Here is a 14,667-nt window from a genome sequence, read left to right as displayed (position 1 = left end):
TCTATTCTAAGCTGCATCCTTTGATAGACCTCAAATACAAGATATGGACTTAAAGTCATGTTTCAAACATTTAAAAGCAGCAAAACTGTCTTTTTTAAATGAGAAAGATTAACTTTTTCAGTGTATCGTAGCTTACTCCTGTGCACGAAGATCGTACCCATCATGCAGAGGCCAAAATCCCTAGCCACCCCCTGCCATCATGTGATAAAAACATCATCACACCTGCCTGCTTGCTCAAGGTGAATTTCCAGAATGTTTCCTGCTACATTCACACATTGGCTGAAAGTGACCTCTTGCAGAAAAATGTTCCAGGTGGGTGGTAGGAAAATGGTTTTGCACATGAAGCTGCACCACAAACATTTCGGAAATATTTAAGAGTTTTGTCTATAAGTAAACATGGTTGGATTAAATGCCCCCCTTTTGATTCTGAAGAAGTAAAGTAAAGCATTTTTAAATGTGGATTTCTGTTTCTTTTTTTTTTTTTTGTTATTTTTTTTTTTTGTTTGTTTTTTTAATATTTAACCTCCAGAGGCCAGAGCTTTTGTTTGGAATGCATTTTTACTTTCTCCCACTCATACAGGATAAGAAGTATAAAACCTACGCCTTGTCATCAAACAGGAAGCAGTTTTTACCCCCAAAATTTGGAGACAATGGGCTTATCTTACAGTTTTTTTTTTTTATTTCTATAAATTTTGAGAGTGTCAGCCAGTTGGGGGCCGTCAGGATGAGCCAGTCAATCAAAGACGTATGGAGAAGTCCTTTTTCTGATCAAGGACCACAAGAACTTGTTAATACCAAGTATGGACTAAATTTCCACTAAAAGTTCAAGGGATCTGGTTAAATTCTCTTTAAGATAATGAAAGAGTCCAAAAACATAAAAATAAAAACCATAAAAATACAACATAAAATTTGTAAGCCATTACACTTGCTAGCCTGCTCCAAATGTTTCTGTAACAGTTGCCAGAGAGGACCTGACTCAGTAGGAACCGACTCAGAAGGATCCGTCCCACTGTGGAAGGATCCTGGACTCTGAGAAGCAGCAGCTCCCTATTTTTCTTGTCTTTCTTCAGCTGTCCTACAATATAATAACAAAAATATCCCAAAACATACATTTTAAAAATGCAAAATTGAGAAAATAAAACAGTCAGTTTTAGTTAAGACTTCAATCCAACTACTTTTCATACACATTTCACAGCAACAGGAGCAGTTTAGGGTCCAGTTCCTTTCTCAAGAACTCTGACATGTGCCTGCAGGAGCTGGAGACTGGCTGAGAGACGTCTAACTTTACCACTGAACCACAGCCACTCTATAACATGAGCATCATAAACATCCTGCTACATGCCCAGATTAAGGTCTGTGATCTTAATTGTGTTGGTTTCAGGGTCTTTTATGTACAAAAGTTTTAGAACCAATGCCCCACAGGACAATGACCCCCTAACTTCTCTGTCCAGAGGGAAGAAAACTTCCCAAATCAGCATTTATCAGGATTTCATGTTTCCAGGTTTTTCTTTGAACACAAAAATGTTTGCACAGATTTACATCTTTTATCCAGAAACATTCACTGGAAGTGCAAAGGCATTTGTGCACGATTGGATAGATTTAATCAGAAGGAACAGCGAGGCCAAGTCCAGACATGCAGGGAGGGCAGTAAAGACTGTACCGCCACCGCTGCAGTGAGACTGTGTGTTCCTGGATATGTGTGCCTGTGTCTGTTAGTGTGTTTGTGTGCATGCAAGCGCTTCCTTTGCCAAGTTTCCTCTCTTTGTTTAGACCGGCCTGGTCAGTCCGGCTCCCCTGCTGAGCACGCTGCGGCCAAATACGCACATATATCAAAACACAGCACAACAACAGACAGGGGGCTGTCAGGGCAGAGAGGAGCTGGGATACGAGCACAGGACGGGGTAGAGAAATATTTTTGACTGTTTAAGAAGTTAAGAACAGAAAAAACAGTCCGTTTTGTGCTGTTGACAACACTTTACTGTGATGGGATTTGTTTTTTACTTCTTGACTGAAAGCATGAAACCATGATGAAACCATGAAAACCTGTAATTTTAACAAAAAATGGCATATTAACCCTTTAAAATATGCAAGAATCAGTTAAAGTTAATTATCACACTGTTTTGCATCTTGGATTCATCTAATAAAGTGCTCACTGACCAGTCTACTCAGTAGACATGACTGTGTTGTGTAGGATTAAGACACAATATCACTAATTCCCCTTTTTATTACCCCCCAAAAAAGACTAAAGATGGTTGCAGTGGCTGTAAATCCTCAAAATCTTTCAAATGAGCCTAAACAGACTGAACAATGACCCCTTTCTCCCTGAAATTCGATTGAGCATGACATAAAAACAGTGGGGACCACAATGAGCTATAAAGAATCTTTTTAAGTCAGAGGAATGAAAAAGTCTCTTTAAAGGCTTTTATTCCCCTCTATGTGGTCTGCATCATGCTGTGAAGCTTATTACAGCATTACTTACTTTTACTTAAGAATAAATATCTCCTTCTGTCTTTGATTCCTCATGTTGTGATAATAAAATTAAGGAATTTTGCAGAGGAAAATAAAAAAGACGAGTGAAGTCTAAAAGAGCACCCCAGGAGCTAAAAAGGGATTACCGTAAAAGTTCTCATTGATGTGGGTGAAACTTGTTCTTTGGGTAAAAAAGTCAAAGAAGACTATTGTTTCGTTGGCCTTTTGTATGATATCACAGATTTAAACAACACAATTTGTTATGTTTAAGACTGATAGTATCAAAATATACTAAAGCTAAAGAAAGTAGGGAAGCACCATATTGGATTTTTTCCAATAACTCCAACATGAGTGTGCCCCAGAGAACCAGGCAAGGTCTTTAAAGACATGTTTGATGATTTCAGTGCTGAAGAACTTGACTGGCTTTCACAGAGCCCTGACCTCAACCCCACTGAGAACCTTTGGGATGAACTGGAACGGAGATTGCGAGACCAGGCCTTCTTGTCCAACATTAGTGCCTGACCTCATAAATGCTCTACAGAATGAATGGGCAAAAATTCCCACAGAGACACTCCAAAATCTTGTAAAAAGCCTTCCAAGCAGAGTGGAGACTGTTATAGCTGCAAAGGGGGACCAACTCCATATCAAAGTGCTGTATTTGAATATCATTACAGTCCCTGTTGGTCAGGTGGCCAGATACTTTTGTCCATGTAGTGGACACCCCTCTTGTTAATTCCAAATTGGCTGTGCCAGATAAGAATCTTCCAATCTGTGTGTTTAGATGACACATTTTTATTCTGATCAGGCTTTTATTCCAATTTTGTAATAAAAATGAGAAATTACGCAAATTTGATGTCAGGTTTTTGTTGCAATGCTGCTCAGTCAAAGTAGACAAAAATGCATCCATTTTCTATACCCCTTATCCCGTTGGGCTGCATGGCGGCGCAGGGGTAAGAGCTGTTGCCTCACAGCAAGAAGGTTTGCATGCAAGAAGGTCTGCATGTGCTCTCTGTCCATGCGTGGCTTCCTCCCACCACCAAAGACATGCTTGTTAGGTTTACTGATTACTCTAAATTGTCCATAGGTGTGAGTGTGAGCATGCCTGGTTGTCTGTCTCTATATGTTAGCCCTGTGATTGACTGGCGACCAGTCCAGGGTGTACCCTGCTTCTCACCCAATGACAGCTGGGATAGGCCTATTTCCAATGAAATAAGCGGTATGCATAAGCATTAAAAATGTAAAATAAGCAAGGAAATACTCAAAAGCCTTGATTATAATGGTTAAATCATTTCAAAAGCTATGTTTTTGCCATGTTGTTCCTTCAAATGATGACCTTTATAATCAAGGCTTTTTAAGTATTTCCTTCCTCATTTTTATATTTTTCATTCTTGGAAGGCCTGGTTTCTCCCCCGTTAGTATGCAGGTGTCTGATTTTTACAAGTAATGTGTCAATGTGTCACGTTCTGATATCATGATAATTGTGTTTCTGTTCAAGAGCTAAATCACACAACAGTATCTGCTCGGTTATCCACTTTTTTAAGTGGCCTAATCTATAAATATGTATAGTGTATGAGCATGTGTTTACTAGGCCCTCGTCTCCTCAGCCCCCCACTGTGTCTGGATTTAAAGCAGTCTAAACACACACACACTAACGCACACACATACTCAGTCTTTGCCCCCCTCAAAGCTGAGCTTTTAAAGCCGAGGGGCCCTAAATGCCTTACAGATGGACTCCTAACAAACACAACACTCTGTCCCGGCCCTCAAGTATTCCCAGTATTTGGCCTTGCTGTAATTTACAGCATACTTACCTAATTGAGATGCTATTACGGTCAGGGCCTGCAGTCTTCTGCTAATGCACATGATATAAGCCTGACATACATGGTGCTGTATATTTGCCTTAATACAGCAGAGTGAAGTTAACCACAGAGTGAGTGTGATCTATGGCCCATGTAGTGTACTTAGAGAAACACAAATAATGATGTGTTGAGCGGAGACATGTCCGGGCAGGTCTGTGGGGCACATTAGAGGGTATTTTCCTAGACACTGTTGATGGTTTTACACCCTGTAGGGATTAATGTAGCCTCCAAATATGGCTGAATACCAGTCTGATGACTAAATTATGGTGGAGGACTAATTGAATGTGACAAAAAAGGTGAATAACAGCCCCTTTGCTGCTGAACGATGAGCTGTACACACTCCAAAAGTGTCTCATTTCTCACACATTTTTTAAAATCAATATCTAGATTTTTGTATGTATCTTTATAAAATGTAGGTCTAAAGATGTAAATTTTAGGACTAAAGAAGCAGTAATGCAGCTTTAAGCAGATTTTAAATGCTGATGGAATTGTTGACTGTATATTAATATGGACAGCATGACTACATCTCTTTCAAATGTACTTTGTGCTAAGCCTTGTAAATAAGGGGATCAGGACAGAAACATTTAAAAACTTTATAAACGTAGAAGTATTTTCAAAAGATCCCACACACAAGCATAGAGACACCCAGAGGAGGCAGAGACTGATAGAAGTGGAATAAAACAAGATCAGCAGATAAAGTTGTGGTAGCCAAGCAAATTTCACAATACAGCACAATTACAAAAAATATGTTATTTAATCTCCAATAAACATGGTGCAGCAGCCTGTTTCTTAGATATCATAATTATTTCCATTCTACCATATAAGTTAAATGTTTCAGGTGTTGTTCATTTGGGACAAGGAACCTGCTACTGTAGACCCACCTGACTCCAACTTCTATATTAATATTCTATATTAATAAATAATAACAACAACAATAAATAATAATTATTATAATAATGAAAATAATAATAATAATAATAATAATAATAATAAAAAAAATAACAATAATCATAATATCAATAATAGTAGTAATAAAAAATGATTAATATTAATAATAGTAATAATAATAATAATAATAATAATAATAATAACAAAAACAAAAACAACAATAACAATTAAAGTAATAACAATAATAATAAAAAATAACAAGTAAAATAATAATTATTATTACTATCATTATTTTCATTTATTTATTATTATCATTATTGTTACTATTATTATATCACCATCAGTATATCATTATCATCATCATCATCATCATCATCATCATCGTCATCATAATTATTTATGTGTTGTTATCTATTGTTATTTATTATTGTTGTTTGTTTTTGTTTTTATTATTAATATTATCATTATTCTGATTATTAAAGTCATTATAATCATCATCATTATGATAATCATTATCATCATTATCATCATCATTGTGATTGTCATTTTTATCATTCATCATTATTGTCATTATCATTTTCGTTATTCTTATTTTATTATATTCATTTTATCATAATCATTACTATTATTTTATTATTAATATAACTTTTTATTGATTATTTTAGTTATTGTGATTATCATCATCATTATTATCAGCATTATTATCATGATTATTATCATTATCATTTTGTCATTATTTTTATTGTTATTATCATTCTTATTATTATTTTTTGGGGGTTTTTTCTGCTTCTTTTCACTCCTTTAATTCTGTTTTCTGTAAAGCTTTTTGGATCAACCATGTTGTGTGTAAAGTGCTATATAAATAAAGATGATTTGATTTGGTGTTCATTTTCATTACTATTAATATTATTACAATCATCATTTTCATTATCTTTGCTATTATCATTGTTATTATTTTAATTATTATTATTATCATCATCATTATTGATTATTATTATTATTATTATTATTATTATTATTATTTAAACTTCTTTTATTATCTTATACTTTATATGTTATTGTGAATGTAAACAATTCAATTGCAATAGCATCATCACCTTTATTATTTTTTACATCCTTCTCTTCACAGCTGTTATTTTTGCTAATGCTAGTATAAAAGAGATCATTGCTTCATCTATTCACATCCTTCTATGATGTAATTAGATGTAGATTTTTGAATCCACTAGCCACGGCGGCAGGCAAAATCCCAACAATGACATCTTATATTCCACGTGAGATTTTTCACAGACATGTGTCGGTCTTATTTTTAGAGAGTTTTGAAAGACTATTTCAGACCATAACATCAGAGGTCAAGGACTTAAAATCATTTTATGCCAAAGATTTGAGTAATAGGTGTATAGAAGAACAACTGTGGCAATCGTATGAACTTTGAAGCCTCTAGCCAAACAAATTGTCTTTCTATTTGGTAAAAGACTGTTGTTCCAGCTTCACATCAGTAAGTTTCAGGTCTGAGTGGCTCAAAACTTCAAGATACTGTTAAATCATTGAAAGGGATCAGTTGGTTTGAGAGTATAGTTTTGGACTTTCCTCACTACATTGTCTAATGCTATGAGAAAAATCCTGTTCCTATAAAACTTGTAGAGATTCCCCACAAAAGCAGGGTGACTTCACCCTAAACCACGCAGTGAGCTCCTGAAAGGCCACGCTGAGGCGCAGACACACACTGGCCACTGTTTGAGCTTGTCGTTTGGGTATTTTTCATCGAGTGCGTCTGACAGAAAGATAACACACTGTCAAAGAGGGCCATCCATCTTCGTTTCCACGTCACTCCTGGAGAATTCAATCTTGAGAGTGTGAGGTTAGACACATCGGTGATTAATCAACTCCACACTCATGTAGATATCTGCGTCTTTGTCTGTGTGTGATAAATCACTGTCTAACCTCGTACAGGACACACAATGACTGAGCCCCCTTCAGACACTCTGAAGATAAATCCGTCTACAAGTGATGTGACGACAAAAGCTGGACAACTAAATGATTCGATCCAACAGAGAGACATGCAAGCTCCATCAGAGGGGTCCACGTCTGCTGTTTGAGGGGAGCAGAAAGTGGGAACTTGTCAAAAAAATGTAGCTGGATTCCTCCCAGGAGTGAGTATTGAGTAAGGCATGGGAACACACTGCTGTGCACACAAACCCACACACACAGTCATTAAAAGTTGATGAATAATTCCTCAGGGCTGTTGGGAAAGATCCCATTCAGAGGTGATTCAACTGTGACACCGGGGCTTTTCTTTGTTGGTGATTAGTTCTACAATTATGGGCGACATGCGAGAGGTGACGCAACCCCTGAAGTTATACAACGTTATGAAATGCATGCAACGATGCGAGACAAACAAAAGTGACAGCACTGGAGATTCTGTTGCAAACAACCCGCTACTGCACCACTGAACTCAAGGGCAAACCCATCTGAAAGCACAACAAACTAGATTCATTGTGTATTTTATCTCATAATACATCTCCAAGAAGCTACAAACATTGTGGTGCAGTTTCATTTAGCTTGAGTGCGGTGTTTATACGGGGATAATGTTGCTGTTGCATCACAGGTTTCATTTTGAATTGTTGTTTCAAGAGAGAGCTCACTTTGGTAAATGTCAGTTGAAAATCTTACAAATATCAAAGATATGAGTCAGATCAGATGTGTTTAATCATCACACTGTCTGTTGAATTGAAATATAATAAAGATGAAGGGCTACTATAGGGATATTTATTGGACAACCACCTACACTATCTTCCTGCACAATAATGTCCTTTTGCACTTTTCTGCTTCAAGAGTTTTCCACATCAAGTGCCATCTAAAATCACATCATAAGATAATTTTAGGCCTGATCCCATTCCTCCAACCAAAGTCAGCAAAATGTGGAGTAATGTGATTGTTTAAAAGATTTTCTTGTGGTGTGTTATTTTACATTTCAAATCGACTTGAAAGACAATTGGAGCAGCCACAATTAAAAATCCTACATGATAAATGTTTGATATTTATGATGAGGAACAAAACAGGGCAATAGTCCATCAGGAAGCAAGAAAGAAAAAGAAAGAAGCACAGCATAGAGAGCTATGGGAATCAATGCCGCCTATAGGGGGGGTTAAAGAGGAGAGTTTTCTGGGGTCCAGCCTAACAAGGGGCCCATTGATGTAAATGAAATCATGGTCCATCATAGTTAAGCTGTGATAATAATATTCTATATTCAACCTGAATAATGACAGCTCTTATCAAAGCAATAAAATGACTGACTTATTAATGCAATAGTGCAATATAGCCTTTTGAATAATGTAAACCCTTTTCTTAAAACAGAATTACTTTTTAATTGGTAATGTTAACAATATGGATGGGCACACTGAACTAATCAAATCGGTAAAGTAATGTCAGAATTCATAGCTAGGTCATAATGTGCACAAAGATTAGGATGCCAGAAAATAAAGTCGAACAAACTGAGACAATTCTAAAAGGAAAAACTGAACAAATACGACAAGGGAGAAAAAAACTGGCAAAAAAGTGGCTTAAAAAAAGTCAAAACAGAAACAGCAAAAAGGGTCAAAAGTGGCAAAACCCTGGCAAAAATGTACAAGAAGTCACAAAAATGGGTGAAATGTGGCAAACAATGGCAAAAAGTAGTTGAAATTGGTTAAAAATGGCAAAAAGCAGTGGCAAAAATGGTTAAAAAAGAGCACAAAAATGGGTTAAAGTGGCAAGAGGAAGTGGAAATTATGGGCAAAAAAGCAAGAAATATTGGTTAAAGTGGCAAAAGGGTGACCAATAAGGGCAAAAAGAAGGGAAAATAGGTCAAAAGTGTCAAAAGAGGCAGAACATAAAGTGGGAGAATGGTCAAAAAGGGACAGAAATGAGTTACATGTGGCCAAAAAGTCCCAATAAAGTGGCAAAAAGGAAGAAAAGTGGCACAAAAAGTGGTTAAAAAATGGCAAAAAGCAATAAATATTGGTAAGAGTGGCAAAAATGTGGCCAACAAGCACAAAAGCAACAGAAATTGGTTAAAAGTGGTAAAAAGACAATGCAGAAACATTGCAAAAATGGTTGAAAAAGAACAAAAAAAGGGTTAAATGTGACAAAAAGTGGTAAAAATGGGGCGAAAGTGGCTAAAAGGTCAAAACAAAAACTAAAAATTGGTAAAAGTGTCAAAAACAGTTCCAATAAAGCAGCAAAAATGGGGTTATGTGACAAAAACAAGTGGAAAGAATTAGAAAAAACAAATATTGGTTAAACTACAAGGGCAAAAAACTGGGAGAATGGGTAGAAGTGGAAAAAAGGAGAGGCAGTAGATTGGCAAAAATGGTATTAAAATAATAATGGTATATAATGGTATAAAAAAGGGACAAACAAGGGTTAAATGTAGCAACAAAGTTCCAATAAAGTGGTAATAATTTGGATAAACTGGCAAAAAATGGGCAAAAAAGCTACAAATATTGGTGAAAGTGGCAGGAAAGTGGTCAACAAGTGCAAAAAGAAGCAGAAACGGGTTAAATGTGGCAAAAAGTAGTGCCAAAAATGTAGCAAAAATGGTTGAAAAAAGGACAAAAATGGGTTAAACATGACAAAAGTTCTAAAAAGTTCCAAAAAATAAGAAAATTTGGGGGGAAAGTGGCAAACAAGTGGTAAACAAAGTTTGAAATGGGTTAAGAGGCAAAAAGAATGGGCAAACTTGGTGTAAAAAGGTCAAATGGATTTTAAAGTAGCAGAAATAAATGAATCCAGCATCAGAATGATAACTCGACACGATGTACATCTCAACATGAAGTAACTGTCAGCCAGAAGTAGCACCAATGCTACTGATCCAACACATGCATGGATAAATCACAACTGAGGACGGCCCATTCTCTGCGGTTTTCAGGACCCGGCCGACTCTGTAGGCGTGTCTGATGAAAACAATAGCCAACATGAGGCATAAAGCTAGATGGACATCAGAAATGGAGGACCTACTTTTTTCTGTTGCAACAACACACATTTTTATTTTTTATGCTATAAACATACCACAAAAGAACAAACAAAGAGAAGAGTTGAACCAAACTGTATTTAGGGTGTAATGTTCTCTTCCTGAACCTAAAAAGATGCTTAATGTACTTATTTGGATCAAAAGTTTTTAAGCTTTTTATAAAGGGAAGGTTGCATACAACTGTTATAATGACCATTGCATCCATGTAGGACAAAAACAAAAGAAACACCACCTTAGAAGCTTGGAAGCTGCTTCACTCAAAGATGTTATCTACGTAGGGAGGGGTCAGGTGTAAGGAAGGTCTGAAGACGAGCTGAAGGAGGAGCAGGGAATGTCCCGAGTTTGAGAGGTCGACAGGTTCATCCACCTGCAGCCTGAGGGGTAGAAGGACCCACACCCCCCTTTTTCTTTCCACCAACAGGTGTGCTGGCCCGTGAAACACCAAAACAAGAAATTCACACGACCAGAAATGAGACAGGGGAAGAGGGCGGGTGCCAAAGAGTGGAAAATAGTAATTATGAAGGATGGGTGGCACTGAGAGCAGACACTTGTTGCAGAAATGCATGAGAACTAGACTCTGGTTAGAGAGATGGTGATTGATTCTACATTGTTCAGGAAGCAAATCAGACTGCATCAGTTAGGTAAGTCTGATTAGCTCCCTCAGTTATCCACATCTTATTTATCTTAATGTCATAGCGCAGAGGAGAAAAGGTAAGTAAGGGGGCATTTCTCAACACAGGTTTGTGTTTTCAATCAGGAGATTACAATCACAGCATGCAGCCGAGGGCAAATGGGCCATAACTCAATCACTGAGGGAGGTCTTCAGGCTTAAAACGTACTCTGGTTCAAGATCATTACTCCTCTGTACGTAACAAAGAGGTCGGAGAACGACAAATGCGTGCAGACATTAGAGAACGTTAGGAGTGAGGGGAGCAAGATTGGATGGTAAATAGTGAAGAGAAGTGGAATAAAACCTTAGCAAGCTAATCTGAAAGGAAAGCTGATTAAATTTTTGTATCGTATGAACGCACAATATATTTATCTTATTTACATTTTACACAGTGCCCCAACTTTTTTGGAGTATGAGTTGTAGTTGCCAACCTTTTGGCTACCTCTGTTTAACGACAGCACAGGGACACTCAGAGACCTTTGGTGGGTGCCAAACTGAACTCCTGCATAATGGTACTTCAAAATAAGACTGATACGAGATATTATACACTTATGAAACATACTTTATATTAAAGTATCAAAATGGTAAAAATGTTTAAAAATAGAAACACATGCCATTTATTAAAAAATTAAAAAAAAAAAAAATTTTTAAGCAAGTCAACAGTCAGATAAACAGACATAATGCTGTCGTGCAGCCAAAACTGGAAAAAAAAAAAAAAAAAAAAAAACCTTTTCATTTCCGACAGTCTGCACATGGAAAGAGAAAATCACTGACATAACCGGCCAAGCTGGTACAACCATCCCCTGAGGGATGATGTCTATCTTGGCACCATGCTGGCATCAGGGCTGGCGGCACACTGGCATCATTTTGTGCTCTTTCCTCTCTGACAGACGACATGCCTAGTTTCACTCGTAGGCTTCAGAAAACACAGCTGTTGCCTTTTGGCTGTGCCGCCATGCATTAACTATTTTCTCTGTAGCCTCCCTAATGGAAATATAAACATCCAAAAAAGTGTCACCAAACAGCCTACCTCTGATGACGAGAAAAGAGAGGGGCAAGTACGGAAAATCATGAAAGACTACAAAAAAGTATTGAAAGAGGAAAGAAAAACAGCATGTGCATGAAAACCCAGCAGTGAATGGACACTGATAAGATGGAGGGCTGAGAATGCAGGTGTAGTGTTTAACATGGGCACAGATTAACCAAACCTAGCCACAACAACTCAACACAATCATATCAAAAGATTCCAGTGCATGCACTTATCTGATAACAAACACAAGCAGGCAGAGCCACAAAGATACCCCCCCGCCCTGAACACTGATGGTGATCTAATCACGTTATCTCTCTGTCTCACAGACAAAACAGCAAGCAGCAGGAGTGTGCCTACCTTATCCTCCAGCCTGATCAGCCGTGCACCGATAGTTGGGTATTCTTTATCCTCTCCTTTTCCTGGACAGCGACAATAGAGAAAAAGGTTGTGGTTTTACATGTGCACAAAAACAGATGTAGAAAAGTGCCTTTAGTCACACTCAGATCAATTAAGATACGCTCACGCACACATTACATTTATCTTTAGCAGTAGTTGCCTCAAGGCTCAAGATTTTTAATGAAAGCATGCTTCAGTTGATTTTATATGGATTTACTTTAATATTACAGTAAATTAATGTCAGAAATAGCTGAGTACCCCTAAAACACATCAAACTCCACCATTTATGTTCAAACTGTTCAAAATGAGTGCACTTATTCTCCTCTAAATCCCTAAATATGTTTTAGAAATGCATGACTTTCACAGCGTATCCCTACAGAAATCTGAAAACTTCAACCACAATGATGATTCCAGAGATTTCTGCATGTGAAACCCTTTATTTTATTGTGTTTCTTTTTGTGCACATGTGAATAGAAGTGGGTGTGGTGCAGCTCTGGAGAGTATAATGAATTAAAGAGCTGTTTACTTATTTCACTGACTGGTCCAAGAAGGAAACTGGTTACCCATGTTCTTAGACTGGGTGGGCTGAGAGATGTTCACTAAACACCTCAGGGTCGGATTGAGAGGGGGACTTAACAATGAAGGGAAGGAGCGAAGTGTGGGAGGAACTGGCAATAAACACTAGTGGCAAAGTTGTTTTGATTCATACAATAATACAAAACTATCAACATATATTAGCATGGTTTTGATCTTTATTTGTGTGTGTATATTATATATATTATTACCTCCGCCAAGGAGGTTATGTGATCGGCAGGGTTTGTTTGATAGTTTGTTTGTTTGTTAGTTTGTTAGCTACATAACTCAAAAAATTATGGACAGATTTTGATGAAATTTTCAGGAAATGTCAGAAGTGGCATAAGGAAGAACTGATTAGATTTTGGGAGTGATCCGGATCACCGTCTGGATCCAGGAATTTTTCAAAGGATTCCTTGCTATTGGGAGATAGGGCTAATGGCGGAGGTCTGCGCTCTCCGAGTGCTTTTCTAGTATATATCTAAATTTATATATCAGGGCTGTTAACGTTAACGCATTTACGCTCGTGATTAATTTTGAAACCTTAATGCGTTGATAAAATAACAGAGGGGACAGCACACCTAACTATCCACTTTACAGCATTAAGTATTTTGTACCTGATGTGTGTCTGCTGGGCTTGTTTGCTGTTTAAAAACGAAAGTTTGTTAGACATTTCTTTATTCAAACAGCATACTAGTATTTCTTTTATCTCAAACAAAAATGAAAGTAAATGGCAGTATTTTATAGGTATGATTTATAAATAATATTTTTCTCTAGGGGTGCACAGCGGCGCAGGGGTTAGCGCTGTTGCCTCACAGCATGAAGGTCACTGGTTTGCTTCTCCCCCGTGCATGCATGGGTTCTCTCCGGCTACTTCGGCTTCCTCCCACCACCAAAGACATGCTCATTAGGTTAACTGGTGAATCTAAATTGGCTGTAGACAGGGCTTGACATTAACTTTTTTGCTCACCAGCCACGGTGGTGAGTGGTTCTGAAAACTTACTAGCCACTCAGTATTTCCACTAGCCACAACTTTGGTGTTTGGAAACTCTGAGCAATATGCCAAATTTGGTACAAAGGGTATGATATGACACACGTGCTCTACTTTCCCGCACCAATATGATCAATATTGGCTCTCCTCTTAATAAGGGGCTTCTCCCTGTACATATGAAACAGCACACTACGGAGATATGGGTCAGACTGTTAGAGACAGTCATCTAAGAGTCAAAACTCTTGGATTTTTATTTTCTTAATGGATATCAAGTTTATGCTAAAATTAAAATACTGTTTATCGGCTGTTTATTAGAAAAAACTACAGCAGATTACAAGAACATCTCTAATTTTCACTCCGACAAATCTCCACCAGGGAATATTAGCCTAAGTGTCCAACTTCTCCTGTCCTCTGCTCTATACTGTATGGAGGAAATGTTTTCATACGTGTGTCTAATACTAATTAAACTATCTCTTTAAATAATAGATGACTTACATTTGGTGGTAAAGCTCACATTTGGAGAAGATTAAACAACCTATGTTTAATATATATATATATATATATATATATATATATATATATATATATCACCGTTTAGTTGAATTCTTTTGGACTCCTAAGTGATCAGTTACAGACTTTTATCCTTGTGCCTCTGTTTCTCACTGCCTCAGTGAACTGATTTAAAGTTTCAGAGTTTCTCTCTTCTTTTATAACCATTAATTATCAATTTATGGCAAATTTATAATTAACCCTGAATATACACATGTTTTAAAGTTTCAATGA

The 14,667-nt window shown here is 37.2% G+C and overlaps 1 protein-coding gene across 2 annotated transcripts in view; it reads right to left on the bottom strand.

Annotated features, from left to right (window-relative positions):
• The window catches only part of kcnq1.2 (potassium voltage-gated channel, KQT-like subfamily, member 1.2), a 291,548-nt gene that overhangs the window by 88,578 nt on the left and 188,303 nt on the right, over positions 1 to 14,667 (bottom strand). For both annotated transcript variants that reach the window (XM_041796564.1, XM_041796565.1), the window contains one exon: positions 12,282 to 12,343. In XM_041796564.1, the coding sequence (XP_041652498.1) occupies positions 12,282 to 12,343 (62 nt within the window). The remainder of the gene's footprint in view (positions 1 to 12,281; positions 12,344 to 14,667) is intronic.

The sequence above is a fragment of the Cheilinus undulatus genome, linkage group 9 (genome assembly GCF_018320785.1).
Source record: "Cheilinus undulatus linkage group 9, ASM1832078v1, whole genome shotgun sequence".
Taxonomy (NCBI): domain Eukaryota; kingdom Metazoa; phylum Chordata; class Actinopteri; order Labriformes; family Labridae; genus Cheilinus; species Cheilinus undulatus.
The sequence above is the reverse complement of the archived record's forward strand: the minus strand, read 5'-3'. Positions and strand labels throughout refer to the sequence as shown.